The sequence below is a fragment of the Solanum tuberosum genome, unplaced genomic scaffold (assembly GCF_000226075.1).
Source record: "Solanum tuberosum cultivar DM 1-3 516 R44 unplaced genomic scaffold, SolTub_3.0 scf00324, whole genome shotgun sequence".
Classification (NCBI taxonomy): domain Eukaryota; kingdom Viridiplantae; phylum Streptophyta; class Magnoliopsida; order Solanales; family Solanaceae; genus Solanum; species Solanum tuberosum.
Genome location: NW_006239247.1, coordinates 1 through 14,878, shown reverse-complemented (window position 1 = coordinate 14,878; position 14,878 = coordinate 1). Strand labels below are relative to the sequence as shown.

Sequence of the window (14,878 nt, the reverse complement as noted above, 5' to 3'; positions counted from 1 at the left end):
AGAGAGAGAGAAAATTAGCATCAAATTCTAAAAAGATAATAAAAAAAAACGTAATTGAAGAGAGAAAAAAATTAGCATCAAAATCTAAAAAAGATAATTTTAAAAAGACGTAATTGAAGAGAGAAAAATATTTTTTACCATAGTAATTGTATTAAGTAAGAAAGAGAAAAAAAATCTTTAAGTAAAAGAAATGTATGCAATTATAATTATGATTGATAATCTAAATGGTAAAAATAATAAATAATGAGTTCCATAAAATAAGCCACTAAGCCACAAAAATAGGTATAAAAACGTGTGAAGATATATATATTTAATAAGTTGTCATATTTATAATTAAAATGTTATTGTTATAAATAAAAAGAGTTTGAAACTGTTTAGGAGAGAATATTTGATAATTATTAATATCCTAATTATACTCCATATAAAAGGCACGAAATACTAATAGTATGAGAGAGAAAAATATGTAAAACAAAATTAAATTAAACACAAAAATTAAATGTTTGTTATGTATGTAATTTAAAAACTTAGTTTGTAATTAAATATAAATATATTGATATTTTGTTAATAAAAGTCTTAAGTAGTATATTTTTGTAATTTTCACTGGTTGAAATGAAAAATATTATTAAAGTATTATGCGATAGAAGGATAACTACTAAAGTAAAAGATAAGTTGTAATAAATAATTATAGCTTGATTATGTTATAAGCTAGTGAATGTTGAACTGCTATAGTCCACCATATCCACAAGATGAATATCGTGAATATGTGAATGCTTTGATGAATGTGTAATCAACTAATCATACCAAAAAATATAAGATTAAAAATAACCATGTTTGTCAGAAGGTGCAAGTAACACATATTGAGAATGTAATGTGAAGTGGGCGCTTGAGATGATTTGAACATGTTTTGTGTTAACTTATAGATGCATCAGTTTGTAAGTGTGAAACTATGGTAAGTAAATGCGTTAAAAGAGGATGAGACATACCTAAAATTATATGAAAGAAAGTCTTCTCCAAAAGACATCCAAATGCTTGACAATCAATATAGACTTAGCTAAAAATATAACACAATAAAAGAAAAAAAATATCCATATAAATAATAACTACTAGTTGAAGACAGTCTTAAACTCGAATGAAACTTTTAATATTATTTCTATTATTTATATATGTTTTATACTTTTATTATTATCAGCAAAAACTCCACCGAACACTTTCAAAAATATTCATGACCTTTCAAAAACTTGACGAAACAAACTATAATTTCAGTATAAGGAAATGTAACACTGATGGGACCCTTTAACAAGAATAAAGAAATATTCCAACAAAAAGTCTGATTTATCAATCACTATGCAATTTCTATTTGCCCTACGTAATCAATTACGTACATATATAATAAATACATCATACATGAATATGCATGAGATTCATTATATTATAAAGTACCAATAATACAATATCACCAAAAAATACTAGCTATAAATAGACTATCATCATACTTACTATAACCATCAAAAATAAAATCTATAGTCATTAATGGAAGCCAAGAAAAACAACATTAGTGTACTTATGTTACCATGGCTAGCTCATGGTCACATAAGTCCATTTCTAGAGCTAGCAAAAAAACTCACAAATAGAAATTTTCACATTTACATGTGTTCCACTCCAATAAACCTAAGTTCCATCAAAGAAAAATGTCAACAAAAAAAATATTGTGAATCAATAGAATTAGTTGAGCTTCATCTTCCATCTTTACCAAATCTTCCTCCTCATTACCATACCACCAATGGTCTCCCACCTCATCTCATGAACACACTCAAAACAGCTTTCGAAAATGCCTCTCCAAATTTTTCCAAAATATTACAAACTCTTAATCCAGACTTAGTCATTTATGACTATAATCAGCCATGGGCTGCTGACTCTGCTTCCTCTGTTAGCATTCCTGCTGTGCAGTTCCTCACTTTTGGCGCGGCTGTTGTTTCTTTAGCCATCCATATGTCTGAAGATACGGAGGATAAGTTCCCGTTTCCAGAAATTTACCTGCATGAGTACGAAATGCTTTCATTGAAGGAAGCTGTTAAAGAAGCACCGGGTAATAAGTACTCATTTGATGAGGCTATTAAGCTATCGCGTGACATTATTCTGGTGAAAACTTGTAGAGATTTTGAAGGGAAATATATAGATTATCTTTCAAATTTGGTTTCCAAGAAAATAGTCCCCGTTGGTTCACTAGTTCAAGAATCCATTGCGCGAGATGATCATGATGAGGAGATCATGCAATGGCTTGATAAGAAAGAGAAATGTTCAACTGTGTTTGTTTCATTTGGGAGCGAGTATTTTCTATCCAAGGAAGACATATTTGCAGTAGCTCGAGGGCTAGAACGTAGCAAAGTGAACTTCATTTGGGTTATCAGGTTTCCACAAGGTGAAAGAATAAGCATTCAAGATGCATTACCAGAAGGGTATCTTGAAAGGGTGGGAGAAAGAGGAATGGTTATCGAAGGATGGGCTCCTCAAGCAACGATTCTTCAACATCCATCGATAGGTGGATTCGTGAGTCACTGTGGATGGAGTTCATTCATGGAAAGTATGAAGTTTGGTGTGCCTATAATTGCCATGCCAATGCACATTGATCAACCAATGAATGCTAGGATTGTGGAGTATATTAGGATGGGAGTGGAAGCAGCGAGGGACGAGGATGGTAAACTACAGAGCGAAGAGATTGCAAACACGATAAGGAAGGTGTTAGTTGAGGAAAGTGGGGAGGGATGTGAGGAACAAAGCTAAGGAACTAAGTGAGAAGATGAACGCGAAAGGGGATGAAGAGATGGATGGAGTGGTGGAAGAGTTGGTGGCTCTTTGTAGCAACAAATAATTAAGATTTAAGTTATATCTATCTAATAAGTTAATTTCCTATGCTTGAGAGAGTTTAATATTTTTTGTGATGGTAACATGTGATTGAGCTAGAGTCGGAGGAACAAGAGGATGACTGTGTTTCTCTTCGAATGAAATGACAGAAAACTTTCCATTTGATTGACGACTTGTGAGTTGTGACCATATGAGCTAAACAATCCGTCCTAGTTATTTTTAATCGTCTCATCTTACTTTCCTTTTCCTCTATAACCTTTTTCTATAACACATAGTAATTTTTTTTGCTCATATATGTCTTTCTCAGCATAAGAAAATATCCACTTGATTCTAAATAACAAGTCTTTGATTCTAAAAAATCAAAAATGGATAAAGAAGAACCTGCAAATGTGAAGCTCCGCGTCTTGCTCTCTATTTCCCCCTCTTTGTGTGCTATTTCCTGTTGATATTTTATCTAACAATGATTTTCAGTATCTTGATTTCCATTGTTGCCAAACTTTTGAGTCAAAATGATCTTTGGTGATAAGAGGGAAGAAAGTTGAGGTTACTGGAAATTACCAAAATCTAGAAAGAAAAAAAAAGTAATCAATATTTTGAGTGGAACAAAACAAAATAGGCAATGTAACATCGAAAATAAGAAAAATTATCTACTACAACAGATAAATACAATCTAGTGGTATAAAGATTATTTACCGTGACAGTGCATATAACTTAAACTCTTGAGTTGAAGTGACTGTCCATATCAATCAGTCCAACACAATATTCAACAGTCAATATAAGGCTGCTGGTACAAATCTAAACACCTTTTTTCTTTGTTATCAAATCACTAGGAAGCTTCTATATAAGATAGGGAAGCAACCTCAACACAACATTATAAGGTACAAATTCTGTAGATTTCTCGATATATAGAGTTTGAACCAAAACTACTGAATTCTGTCGAATTCGTATTTTCTATACTAGACTAGATTCATCCCTATGGAGGCAAAGAAGCACACCATTAGTGTACTTATGTTACCTTGGCTAGCTCATGGTCACATAAATCCATTTCTAGAGTTAGCGAAAAAGCTTGCAAGTCTTTGATTCTAAAAAATCGAAAATGGATAAAGAAGAACCTGAAAATGTGAAGCTCCGCGTCTTGCTCTCTATTTCCCCCTCTTTGTGTGCTCTTTCCTGTCGATTTTTTATCTAACAATGATTTTCAGTATCTTGATTTCCATTGTTGCCAAACTTTTGAGTCAAAATGCTCTTTGGCGCGAAGAGGGAAGAAAGTTGAGGTTACTGGAAATTCCAAAATCTGAAAGAAAAAAAAAGTAATCAATATTTTGAGTGGAACAAAACAAAATAGGCAATGTAACATCGAAAATAAGATAAATTATCTACTACAACAGATAAATACAATCTAATGGTAAATCTGAACTCCATCAAGAAAAGAGTCAGTGAGAAGTATTCTCAGTCAATAGAATTAATCGAGCTTCATCTTCCGTCTTTACCAGATCTTCCTCCTCATTACCACACCACAAATGGCCTCCCACCTCATCTCATGAACACCCTCAAAACAGCTTTTGAACTCGCCTCTCCGAATTTTTCCAAAATATTACAAACTCTGCATCCGGATTTGGTCATTCATGACTACAATCAGCCATGGGTTACTGATTCGGCTTCCTCTATGAACATTCCTGCTGTGCAGTTCCCTACTTTTAGTGCAACTGTTGTTGCTTTGGCCATCCACATGTCTGAAAACACAGAGGAGAAGTTCCCGTTTCCTGAAATTTACCTGCGGGAACACGAAATGATTTCACTGAAAAAAGATATTGATGAAGTACCAAGTAAGAAGTTCCCATACGACGAGGCTATTAGTCGATCACATGACATTATTCTAGTGAAAACTTGCAGAGATTTTGAAGGGAAATATATAGATTATCTTTCAAATTTGACTTCCAAGAAAATTGTCCCTGTTGGTTCGCTAGTTCAAGAATCCATGGATCAAGATGATTATGAGGAAATCGCGCAATGGCTTGACAAGAAAGAGAAAAGTTCAACTGTGTTCGTTTCATTTGGGAGCGAGTATTTTCTATCCAAGGAGGAAATACTTGCAGTAGCTCAAGGGCTAGAGCTTAGCAAAGTGAACTTCATTTGGGTCATCAGGTTTCCACAAGGTGAAAGACTTAACATTCGAGATGCATTACCGGAAGGGTATCTTGAAAGGGTAGGAGAAAGAGGAATGATTATGGAAGGATGGGCTCCACAAGCATTGATTCTTCAACATCCATCGATAGGTGGATTCGTGAGTCACTGTGGATGGAGTTCATTCATGGAAAGTATGAAGTTTGGTGTGCCTATAATTGCCATGCCAATGCACATTGATCAACCAATGAATGCTAGGCTTGTGGAATATATCGGTGTGGGAGTGGAAGCAGCGAAGGACGAGGATGGGAAGTTACAAAGCGAAGAGATTGCAAAGGCAATAAGGGAAGTGTTAGTGGAGGAAAGCGGGGAGGCTGTGAGGAAGAAAGCTAAGGAACTGAGTGAAAAGATGAACGCGAAAGAGGATGAAGAGATAGATGGCGTGGCGGAAGAACTGATGGCACTTTGTAGCAGCAAATGATTAGCAATAAGAGTAAATGTCAGTCTAGTGTAACTCAACTGTTACAGTAAGTTGGGAGTACTAATCATCTTATTACCAATAATCACTACAAGTAATAACCTTTAAAATGATTCAGCAGAATGTAAGTTGTATCCAAGAAAAACATGCATTAAGACGTAATTCCGAGCCAGCATTATGCTTGAATCAGAACAGACTGTTAACATCACACGACACACATTCCACAGAGAAATACGCGCAATTTCGTGCATTAAGACATGATGTCAAACAAAGGGAAACTAGTGAAGATGCAAAACCAAACCATTAAGTAATAAAAATCAACAAGCAAACTCATTTTCAAAGCATTTAGGACAGGGGAATTACTGTCTTGAAAACTCTAGCAGAGGTGTACATAACAGAAAAAAACTCAGTGAAGCATTACATCAAACACCTTGTTGGCATAAAGAATACATTACAAAACCAATCAATTTGCATAATACATATATATACTTTTTTAATTGGGCTTCAGGTGACATTTATGCGATTCAACTTTGGGTGTGTACAACCAAACACTTAAACTTATATAAAGTTGAACAAATAGGTACACACGTCCTACATGATAAACTTATATAAAGTTGAACAAATAGATACACACGTCCTACATGGAAATTTGTGTCATACGTGGTGTTCTATGTGTATTAAATGTCGCATCCACTCATGTGTCTACTTGCTAAACTTTATAGAAGTTTAATTATCTACTTGTGCACACCCAAAGTTGGAGGACGTAAATATGAAATGAAGCCAAGTTAAATGGCACATTCGTGTATTATATCCAAAATAAAATCACGTTATGCAAAATTTGGAATTTCCCCGTTATGGCCTAAAATTTGGCATGAAAAGCCCATATTATAATTTTTTGGTATCTAATAGCTCAAATACATTTTTTGAGAAACTTGCTGAAATTCCACTAGTTTAGAAGTTAATTAGTTAGATACGTTTTAGTTTACAATATTACAAATTTTACCAAATTTTGTTGCTTCTTAGATATTTTTATATACATGTATCTCGGAATACACCGGGTCAAAATTAAGTGTAATTTGTTTTGGATCTATATCAAGTGGATTCACATTTATTTGGAATATATAGACAAATCTCTCTTGCCTCTATCGTTCCCCTTCCATCTCGCTCGCCACTCTCCTATGTAGTTGGTATCCCATATACATGCGAATCACACCAGATATATACATATACATGCATCTAGTGTGATTCACATGTATCTATGATACATGACTATCTCCCTCCCCATCTCGCTAGCCGCTCTCACTGTTTTAGTATATCTGATAGCAAAAATATATGTATCTAAGTGTATCTTCTTTAATATAAGATATGCAATTCTTAATTAGTGGTAATATACGTAATTATTTGAAAGTATATATAAAATTAGTATATATGATATGAATTATGTTTAATAAGATAATTCTCCCTTTTTTTAAGAGGGGAGGTAGGTGGGGAGATTTTGTGATGGCAATATAATGCGGACTAATATTTGACATAAAACAGCCCACATTTTATTTTCTGGTCTCTAATAGCTCAAATATTTTATGAAATTGTTACAAGTAAAAAATTCATTCAAGACCTAATAATTTTTGTTACTGTGTATTAAAGTTTGTCTATTCTCATGCTCATAATTTAATTATATATAAATGATCATTCTTTTTTCTTATTTGCTTTATTCACTACTAGTATGTTCGAATATGTTAGTAAAATCAATAATACTCCAAATTTTGGGATTTATTTCGGCTGTTATTTCAATAAGTCTGCGATACATATACTAAACTAGCTATTAAATTTATTCTAATATTCAAAACATTGAAATTAATTAAAGTTATAACTATTAAATCTCTTACTTATTTATAATATATAAGAACTTCTAATATATATTTAGTACTTTAAAATTAAATAAAATGAATAGTAGGTGATAATTACTATCCTTATTCATGTCCTTCACAACTTTCTAACTAAAATCATGACTTGATAAGTACTTTTGAAAACATAAAAAATAATTTAAGACGACGAAAGTATATTATACATATCCATTTGTATATATGGCAAGTGAAATTGGGAGAGGGAGGAGAGAGGCAAGCGAGATTGAGAGAGGGAGGAGAGAGGCAAGTGAGAGAGGGCAAAGAGTGGGAGAGAGGTTAATTGTTTATGTATATCGATTAGATAATTGTATATACATATGTATTTGCATATTCTGGCGAATTATACATATACAAACGTGGCTAATTGTACAAACTCGAACTCAGCCCACGTAATTAATGTATAATGTTAGTCGCGAGTGATAATTATAGCTTTTATTATTAATTGATAAGTATTTTTGAAAACATAACAAATAATTTAAGACGACGTAAGTACTAAATTAAAATAAAGAAAATAGCTTTTATTATTAATTATTAGGCGGACGGCTGGCTCTAGAGGTAGTGTTAGAAACTTATTCGTTTGATTTGAGAATAATTTCGGCAAAAGAAAATGTAATATAACTTTAATATGAGTGAGTTAGGCAGGAATAAAAATATTATTTTTTCGAAAAATAAGTTAACTTTATTTTATTTTTTTGTTGTTTAATATATATATTTAGAAAATATATGTATATAATTTAGATAAATATTATAGAAGTTGGAAGTCAAGGTAGGAGTGGGGATGGGATTGGCTAATATATTGAATGTCGTAGAACTTGTTTTTTTTTTAAGGAAAATATTTTTCCAAAAATAACTCGAAATCCTTTTTTTCGATATTATACCATACCTAATTACGTAGGAGATTGGACTTTCTCACCCTCTAGTGGGGGGGGGGGGAATCAGAGTTAATTTAAATATTGATGTGGCATATTAATAATGTCAATAAATATAGTTTTCTTTTATTTCAATCCTCTTAATTTTTTCCAATTAAATAGTTATTAATTAATTAATCTTTTATCCTATCAGCCGCTCAAAGCATAAAATTCCTAGTAATGTACATTTTCTTCTAGAAAGAGCAGAAAAGAACACAAATAAAAGTTGAAAACTCTAAGAATTTTGAGGTATTATAAATGTACATATATCTTGTGGTTTTTACTGTTTATCGATTGAAAAAAGGACAAAAGAATAAACGGACTTGATATATATAAATTATGTTCGTTGAAAAATTATGTTGTATATATATGTTAAATTCTACATTTAAAGTATATATATATTTAAAGTCGGACACCTTTGACAGAAGTTATGTCTTTGATGTAGTGGTAATATGTGTTCAATTGAATGATCATGAATTAATTAATTAATAGATATAGTTATGTAGCCATTATTGTCCTAACTCCTATTTTTGTTAGGAAAGGATATTTTAATTAAATTGAACATCATCTTAAAATGATATATTCAAAATATATATATAGGTAATATTTGAGAATAGAAAAAAGTATGATTATTATTACTATCCACTATTATTGTGATTCATTATAAAATTTGAACAAAATTTTGAGTTAGTCACTGATAATCACCTACTTAGGCTCAACATAACCAACCCCTTCAAATAAAAAATGAAATTATATTTTGAATAATTAATTTTAAACTTATTTTTTAATATATTTAAACTTTATGCGAAATCAAACTCGCATACATTAATTAAAAAAATTATGATGGGCCAAACTAGAACTCGTAAAATAGTTTACAAACAATTTTTTTAAAAGTAAAAGCCTGATTTTCATATTTAATTTATTGGGTGTTTCTATTACTTTCTTGATTTGTACTTCTATTTAAATTGAATACATAACAAAATATTTTTAATAATTTATTGGAAGCGGTGAGAAATTAAAAAAAAAGTCATAAGAATGAATCCACCTGACAAATGAGGTCGTAGTAGTTCGGGGTTGGGGGTTGGATGTTGGGTGTCGTGGTGCATATGCGAATACTTGATACTTCGTAAAATGATGATAGTTGGGAGTTTTTAAAACATATTCACTAGAAAAAATTTGAGCACAGTAATCACATAGCATGTTATATCAGTATCAAATTATATGATATAGTTCAAGAAAATATCTAATTAATTACCTACAAAAGTCACACAACAAGTCACTTTCATAAAACTTGCCTAAATTTTGTATTTAAAAATTTCAAACCAATTACAATCACACAACAGGTCACTTTGCATAAAATTTGGCTAGAAATCTATAAAATAAAATAAAAAACTCAACAACCAATCACATTAAACAAGAGGCGTGATGAAATGATAATATTCTTTCATCCTTAATAAGGGATTTCCGATTTAAGCTCTATTACAGGTGTCACCTTTATTAGGTAGAGTTTTAACTATTACATTATGTCTTCAACTCTCTTGTATTTTCAATAAAGGGAAAAAGACAAATGTAACCCCGAACTATCGTAAATGGTATGCAGATACCCTCCGTCATACTTTTGGGATATAGGTGCCCTTGCCGTCCAAAAAATAAAGCATATATACCCTTTATACTAACGGAAAATTGCAGCACGTGTCCCTATTTAGTCTTCCGTTAGAGTGAAGAGTATATATGCTCTACTTTTTGAACGGCAGAAGCACCAATATCCCAAAAGTATGATGGAGGGTATCTACATACCATTTACGATAGTTCTGGGTATATTTGTCCTTTGTCCATTCAATATAAATAAGGTAGCCAATGACACCAAACTCCACAAACAAGAACTTGATCATGGGATCACAAGTAACAGAGCATGGTACTAGTAATTTGAGCGTAGTGATGTTCCCATGGTTAGCTTATGGACACATGATTCGATTCAGCTTATCGAACTTCACTTACCAGAATTACCCGAACTTCCTCCTCATTACCATACGACTAATGGTCTCCCGCCCCATCTCAATCACACCCTTAAAAAGGCCCTGAAAATGTCCAAACCAAACTTTTCAAAAATCTTGCAAAATCTGAAACCTGATTTGGTGATTTATGACATAATGCAGCAATGGGCTGAACGTGTCGCGAATGAACAGAACATTCCAGCAGTGAGGCTACTAACTTTTGGTGTGGCTGTGTTATCATATTTTTTTAACTTAGTAAAGAAACCAGGGGTTGAATTCCCTTTCCCTGCTATTTATCTCAGCAAAATTGAACAAGTAAAATTGGGTGAAATGATGGCCAGATCTGCTAAAGATCAAGAACCTGATGACGATGATCAAACAGCTGATGGAACTACACAGATCGCGTTGATGTGTACCTCTAGAATTATAGAGGCCAAATACATAGATTTTTTGTCTGAATTAAGCAATTGGAAAGTTGTTCCAGTTGGTCCACCAGTCCAAGATTTGATCACTAATGACGCGGACGACAAGGAGCTCATGGATTGGCTAGGAACAAAAGATGAGAATTCAACTGTATTTGTCTCCTTTGGGAGTGAGTATTTCTTGTCAAAAGAAGATATGGAAGAAGTAGCTTTCGGGTTGGAGTTAAGTAATGTTGATTTCATATGGGTCGCAAGATTTCCAAAAGGGGAAGAGCAAAATCTCGAAGATGCTTTACCAAAAGGTTTTCTTGAAAGAATTGGAGAAAGGGGAAGAGTTTTGGACAAATTCGCACCACAACTAAGAATTCTAAATCATACGAGTACGGGAGGATTTATAAGTCATTGTGGTTGGAATTCAGTAATGGAAAGTATAGATTTCGGGGTCCCTATAATTGCCATGCCTATGCATCTTGATCAACCAATGAATGCTAGGTTGATCGTAGAATTGGGAGTTGCGGTGGAGATTGTTAGAGATGATGATGGAAAAATTCATAGAGGAGAAATCGCGGAAACTCTTAAAGATGTCATAACAAAGAAAACGGGGGGAAATTTAAGGGCCAAAATGAGAGATATTAGCAAGAATTTGAATTCTATAAGAGGTGAAGAGATGGATGCTGCTGCTCAAGAGCTAATCCAATTTTGTAAGATTAGTACTAATTAACATAATTATATTGTATGTGAGTTCTTTCATGTTCTTGTTGATGGTCAAAATACATTAAGATTGAAATAATGAGAAGAAAAAAAAAAGGTTGTAACCTATATATTGATCTTACAATTCAACATTTTCAAACTATGACTTTGTTTAGCTTTCAATTCCAATTCTCAATAGTAACAACTAATAAGTATAGCCAAATGTCGACTCAAACCAACTCACATGTGGCACCAAAACTATATATTACTTGATTAAATTTAGCATTTGAAACTTATCTAAAACATGCTATGATAATATTCCTAAGATGATCACCTATGAGGACAACTTTCTCTTAATGAATTTTCTTCCATGGAAGAGGCCAGAGATGTTGTTTTTGAGATTGACCCTACTAGTGCAGGAGGTCCTGATGGATTTAATGCTAACTTTTTCCAGCTCAACTGGGACATCACTGGCCATGATATTTATCAGATGATCCTGGAGGTTCTAAATGGTGAAGAGCTTAGTAAATTCATATCTCATACATGTCTCATGCTGATTTTCTAAGGTTGATAATCCACAATCCTTTCTTATATGAGGCCTATCAGTCTCAACAATGTCACTCATAAGATAATTACCAAGATCCTCAATAATAGACTTGCAAAACTTCTTCCTAAGATCATTTCTCCTAATCAAAGTGGTTTCATCAAAGGTAGGAGATAATGTTCTTCTTGCTCAAGAAATTATCAGTTGTATTAGGAAGAAGAGTTCTGGGGATAATGTTGTTATCAAGTTAGATATGAACAAGGCTTACGATAGGCTTTCCTGGACTTTCTCAGAACAATGGATCTACAGTACCATATAGAATCTTATTTCTAATATATAGTATTCTATCATTATCAATGGTAAAAGAATAGGTTTTTTCAAATCAGAGAGAGGCTTAAAGCAAGGTGACTCTATCTCTTCTTCTTTGTTCATTATTGCTGTTGAGGCTATTTCTAGAGCTCTAAATCTCCTCTAGGATAATCATGAGTTTTCTGTATTTTCTATGCATAAGAAAGGCCAACAGATAAACTATTTGGCTTGATGTTGGGTTCGAAAGTGATTAGGGCTTCATGTGGAAGCTTACAATTGCATATCATATGGTTGATAAATCAGATAGACAAAAACTTATACTAAAAACATAATATTATTATATAGTTTAGCCAATCGGCATACATATAGAAAAACTAAATAAAAAGAAAATAATTAAACTGTTGAGGGAAATCTCTCCATAAACAAACTCTTCATTGACTATATTGTGGATGTTTTTTGTGTTCTGCAATGAGAATAAGGATTTTCAATTTAAAGATCTCCAAACTTTTCCTCCCTCTAAGGAAAGAATAAACCAAATATGGAAGAAAATTATATTTTCCTTTCATGAAAAGTTAAGCATTTATGATAATACTTTTTCTTTTTTTTTAAGATTAGACAGCTTGTTACATTGGGTTTTTTTAAAAAAAAAAAAAACTAAAGGCCAAAGGGCCAGATTTTATTAATCAAAATAAAAGCAAAGTACATCAAATGATCAGGCCCAATCAATATTTCTCTGGAATGATCACCAAAATTATCAGGACAATTACAATGGTGCTGAGTCTTTGGCTCTGCTTATTGGAATGAAATGGTGAAAGGAAAATGGTATCAACATGATCATTGTTTACTTAGATTCCTTATTGGTTATCAGTTGGGTTACATGCAAGATGAAACCACCTAGGAATTTAAGATACAAATATTTATACTACACAAAATATTTTTGTGTGAATATAAACTTTTTTCAACCGTTGTAACAGCCCGGTGTATAGGGTCATGAGGTAATAAGTTGATACACTCGGTCAAGTTAAAGCATCGATGACACCGTTCGTTTTCTATATGTAATAAAAAACTTTTTAATAAAATGGAGTAGCAAAACCAAGTGGACCAACACCTATTAATATTTATTTTTTGGACTTCAGCTATAAAAAGGAGATCTAAATGTTGAGAAAGCTTTTTCAGCTATAGTTGATTAAGATCCATCTATGCATGATGAGATTTAATTGAGTGTATAGAATAAGTAGGCATATTTAATCATATCTATATTATTTTTTAAAACATGAATGTTCCTAGAAATATGTTGATTGAACTTTTTATCCATTATTAAATGACGCTACAATAAATGAAATTGTCATTTACTATTTTACTCAAATATTTTCATTTAATTAATATTCTAATACTTAGGACTTTGAAATCAATTAAAATTATATTTATTAAATCTTTACTTTTGATTTTTCTAATGTCGTCAAGATGCAAGCGCAATGGAATTTAATTTTGTTTGTCGTTTTTTTTTTCTCTCTCTTTATGAGGTTAAGGTTCGAGTGGAAAGAGATGGATAATAATTGTAAGACAACGTCTACTACTTTATTTCTCTTTATTCGTCGTATTTCTTAAGAAATATTAATTAAAAGAGTTTTTACAATTATTTCACTCTTGTTTATGTATTTCATATTTGAATTTTTCTAATGTCGTCAAGATGCAAGTCCAATGAAGTTTAATTCTTGTTTTTTTTCATTTTGTTTCCTTTTTCTCTGTATGAGGTGACAATTCGAGTAGAAAAAGATGGATAAGAATTGTAAAACAACTTCTACTACTCTATCTGTCAAAGTCATTCATCGTGTTTCTTTTTTACACGTCTAACGATCCCGTTTTGTCGTCATCTCTTTTGTATTTTCAATAAATAAGGTTGTCAGTGACACCAAACTCCACAAACAAGAACTTGATCATGGGAACACAAGTTACTACTACTTTGAGGTTACTTATGTTCCCATGGTTAGCTTATGGACACATTTCTCCATTTCTAAACGTAGCTAAGAAACTCGCGGACAGGGGATTCTTGATTTACCTCTGTTCTACGCCGATTAATCTCAAATCCACCATTAAGAAAATCCCTGAAAAGTATGCTGATTCGATTCAGCTTATCGAACTTCACTTACCAGAATTACCCGAACTTCCTCCTCATTACCATACGACCAATGGTCTCCCGCCCCATCTCAATCACACCCTTAAAAAGGCCCTGAAAATGTCCAAACCAAACTTTTCAAAAATCTTGGAAAATCTGAAACCTGATTTGGTGATTTATGACATAATGCAGCAATGGGCTGAACGTGTCGCGAATGAACAGAACATTCCAGCAGTGAGGCTACTAACTTTCAGTGCAGCTGTGACTTCGTATTTTGTCAACTTAGTAAAGAAACCAGGAGTTGAATTCCCTTTCCCTGATATTTATCTCAGGAAAATTGAACAAGTAAAATTGGGTGAAATGTTGGATAAATCTGCTAAAGATCAAGAACCCGATGATGAAGAACGTTTAGTGGATGGATATATACAAATCGCGCTTATATGTACCTCTAGAACTATAGAGGCTAAATACATAGATTTTCTCTCTGAAGTGAGCAATATGAAAATTGTTCCAGTTGGTCCACCAGT

The 14,878-nt window shown here is 32.6% G+C and overlaps 4 protein-coding genes across 4 annotated transcripts; all 4 read left to right on the top strand.

Annotated features, from left to right (window-relative positions):
• The first annotated feature begins 1,495 nt into the window (after window positions 1-1,495).
• LOC102602552 (beta-D-glucosyl crocetin beta-1,6-glucosyltransferase-like) lies at window positions 1,496-2,858 on the top strand. The gene has a single exon (XM_015314872.1). It carries the CDS (start codon window positions 1,531-1,533, stop codon window positions 2,779-2,781), a length of 1,251 nt encoding a protein of 416 aa, XP_015170358.1. The 5' UTR covers window positions 1,496-1,530; the 3' UTR covers window positions 2,782-2,858.
• Window positions 2,859-3,730: 872 nt separating this feature from the next.
• Window positions 3,731-5,650, top strand: LOC102591505 (beta-D-glucosyl crocetin beta-1,6-glucosyltransferase-like). The gene is made up of 2 exons (XM_006360456.2): window positions 3,731-3,934; window positions 4,251-5,650. Exons 1-2 carry the CDS (start codon window positions 3,838-3,840, stop codon window positions 5,465-5,467), a joined length of 1,314 nt encoding a protein of 437 aa, XP_006360518.1. The 5' UTR covers window positions 3,731-3,837; the 3' UTR covers window positions 5,468-5,650.
• Window positions 5,651-10,222: 4,572 nt separating this feature from the next.
• LOC107063235 (beta-D-glucosyl crocetin beta-1,6-glucosyltransferase-like) lies at window positions 10,223-11,442 on the top strand. The gene has a single exon (XM_015314847.1). The coding sequence runs from the start codon at window positions 10,223-10,225 to the stop codon at window positions 11,411-11,413; it is 1,191 nt and encodes a 396-aa protein (XP_015170333.1). The 3' UTR covers window positions 11,414-11,442.
• A 310-nt stretch (window positions 11,443-11,752) lies between these two features.
• Window positions 11,753-14,864, top strand: LOC107063234 (beta-D-glucosyl crocetin beta-1,6-glucosyltransferase-like; the record flags this gene model as incomplete). Its single annotated transcript, XM_015314846.1, has 2 exons — window positions 11,753-11,906; window positions 14,227-14,864. Coding segments are annotated over exons 1-2 (792 nt in total), but the record flags the coding sequence as incomplete, so codon positions are not given.
• Between the last annotated feature and the right edge of the window lie 14 nt (window positions 14,865-14,878).

What these genes read in the sequence shown, in the direction of transcription:
- LOC107063235 (XM_015314847.1), top strand. Translation starts at nt 10,223, where the DNA reads ATGGTTAGCTTATGGACACATGATTCGATTCAGCTTATCGAACTTCAC.
- LOC102602552 (XM_015314872.1), top strand. Translation starts at nt 1,531, where the DNA reads ATGGAAGCCAAGAAAAACAACATTAGTGTACTTATGTTACCATGGCTA.
- LOC102591505 (XM_006360456.2), top strand. Translation starts at nt 3,838, where the DNA reads ATGGAGGCAAAGAAGCACACCATTAGTGTACTTATGTTACCTTGGCTA. An exon ending in GTTAGCGAAAAAGCTTGCAA is followed by an intron (nt 3,935 to 4,250) that starts GTCTTTGATTCT and finishes CTACTACAACAG; the next exon opens with ATAAATACAATCTAATGGTA.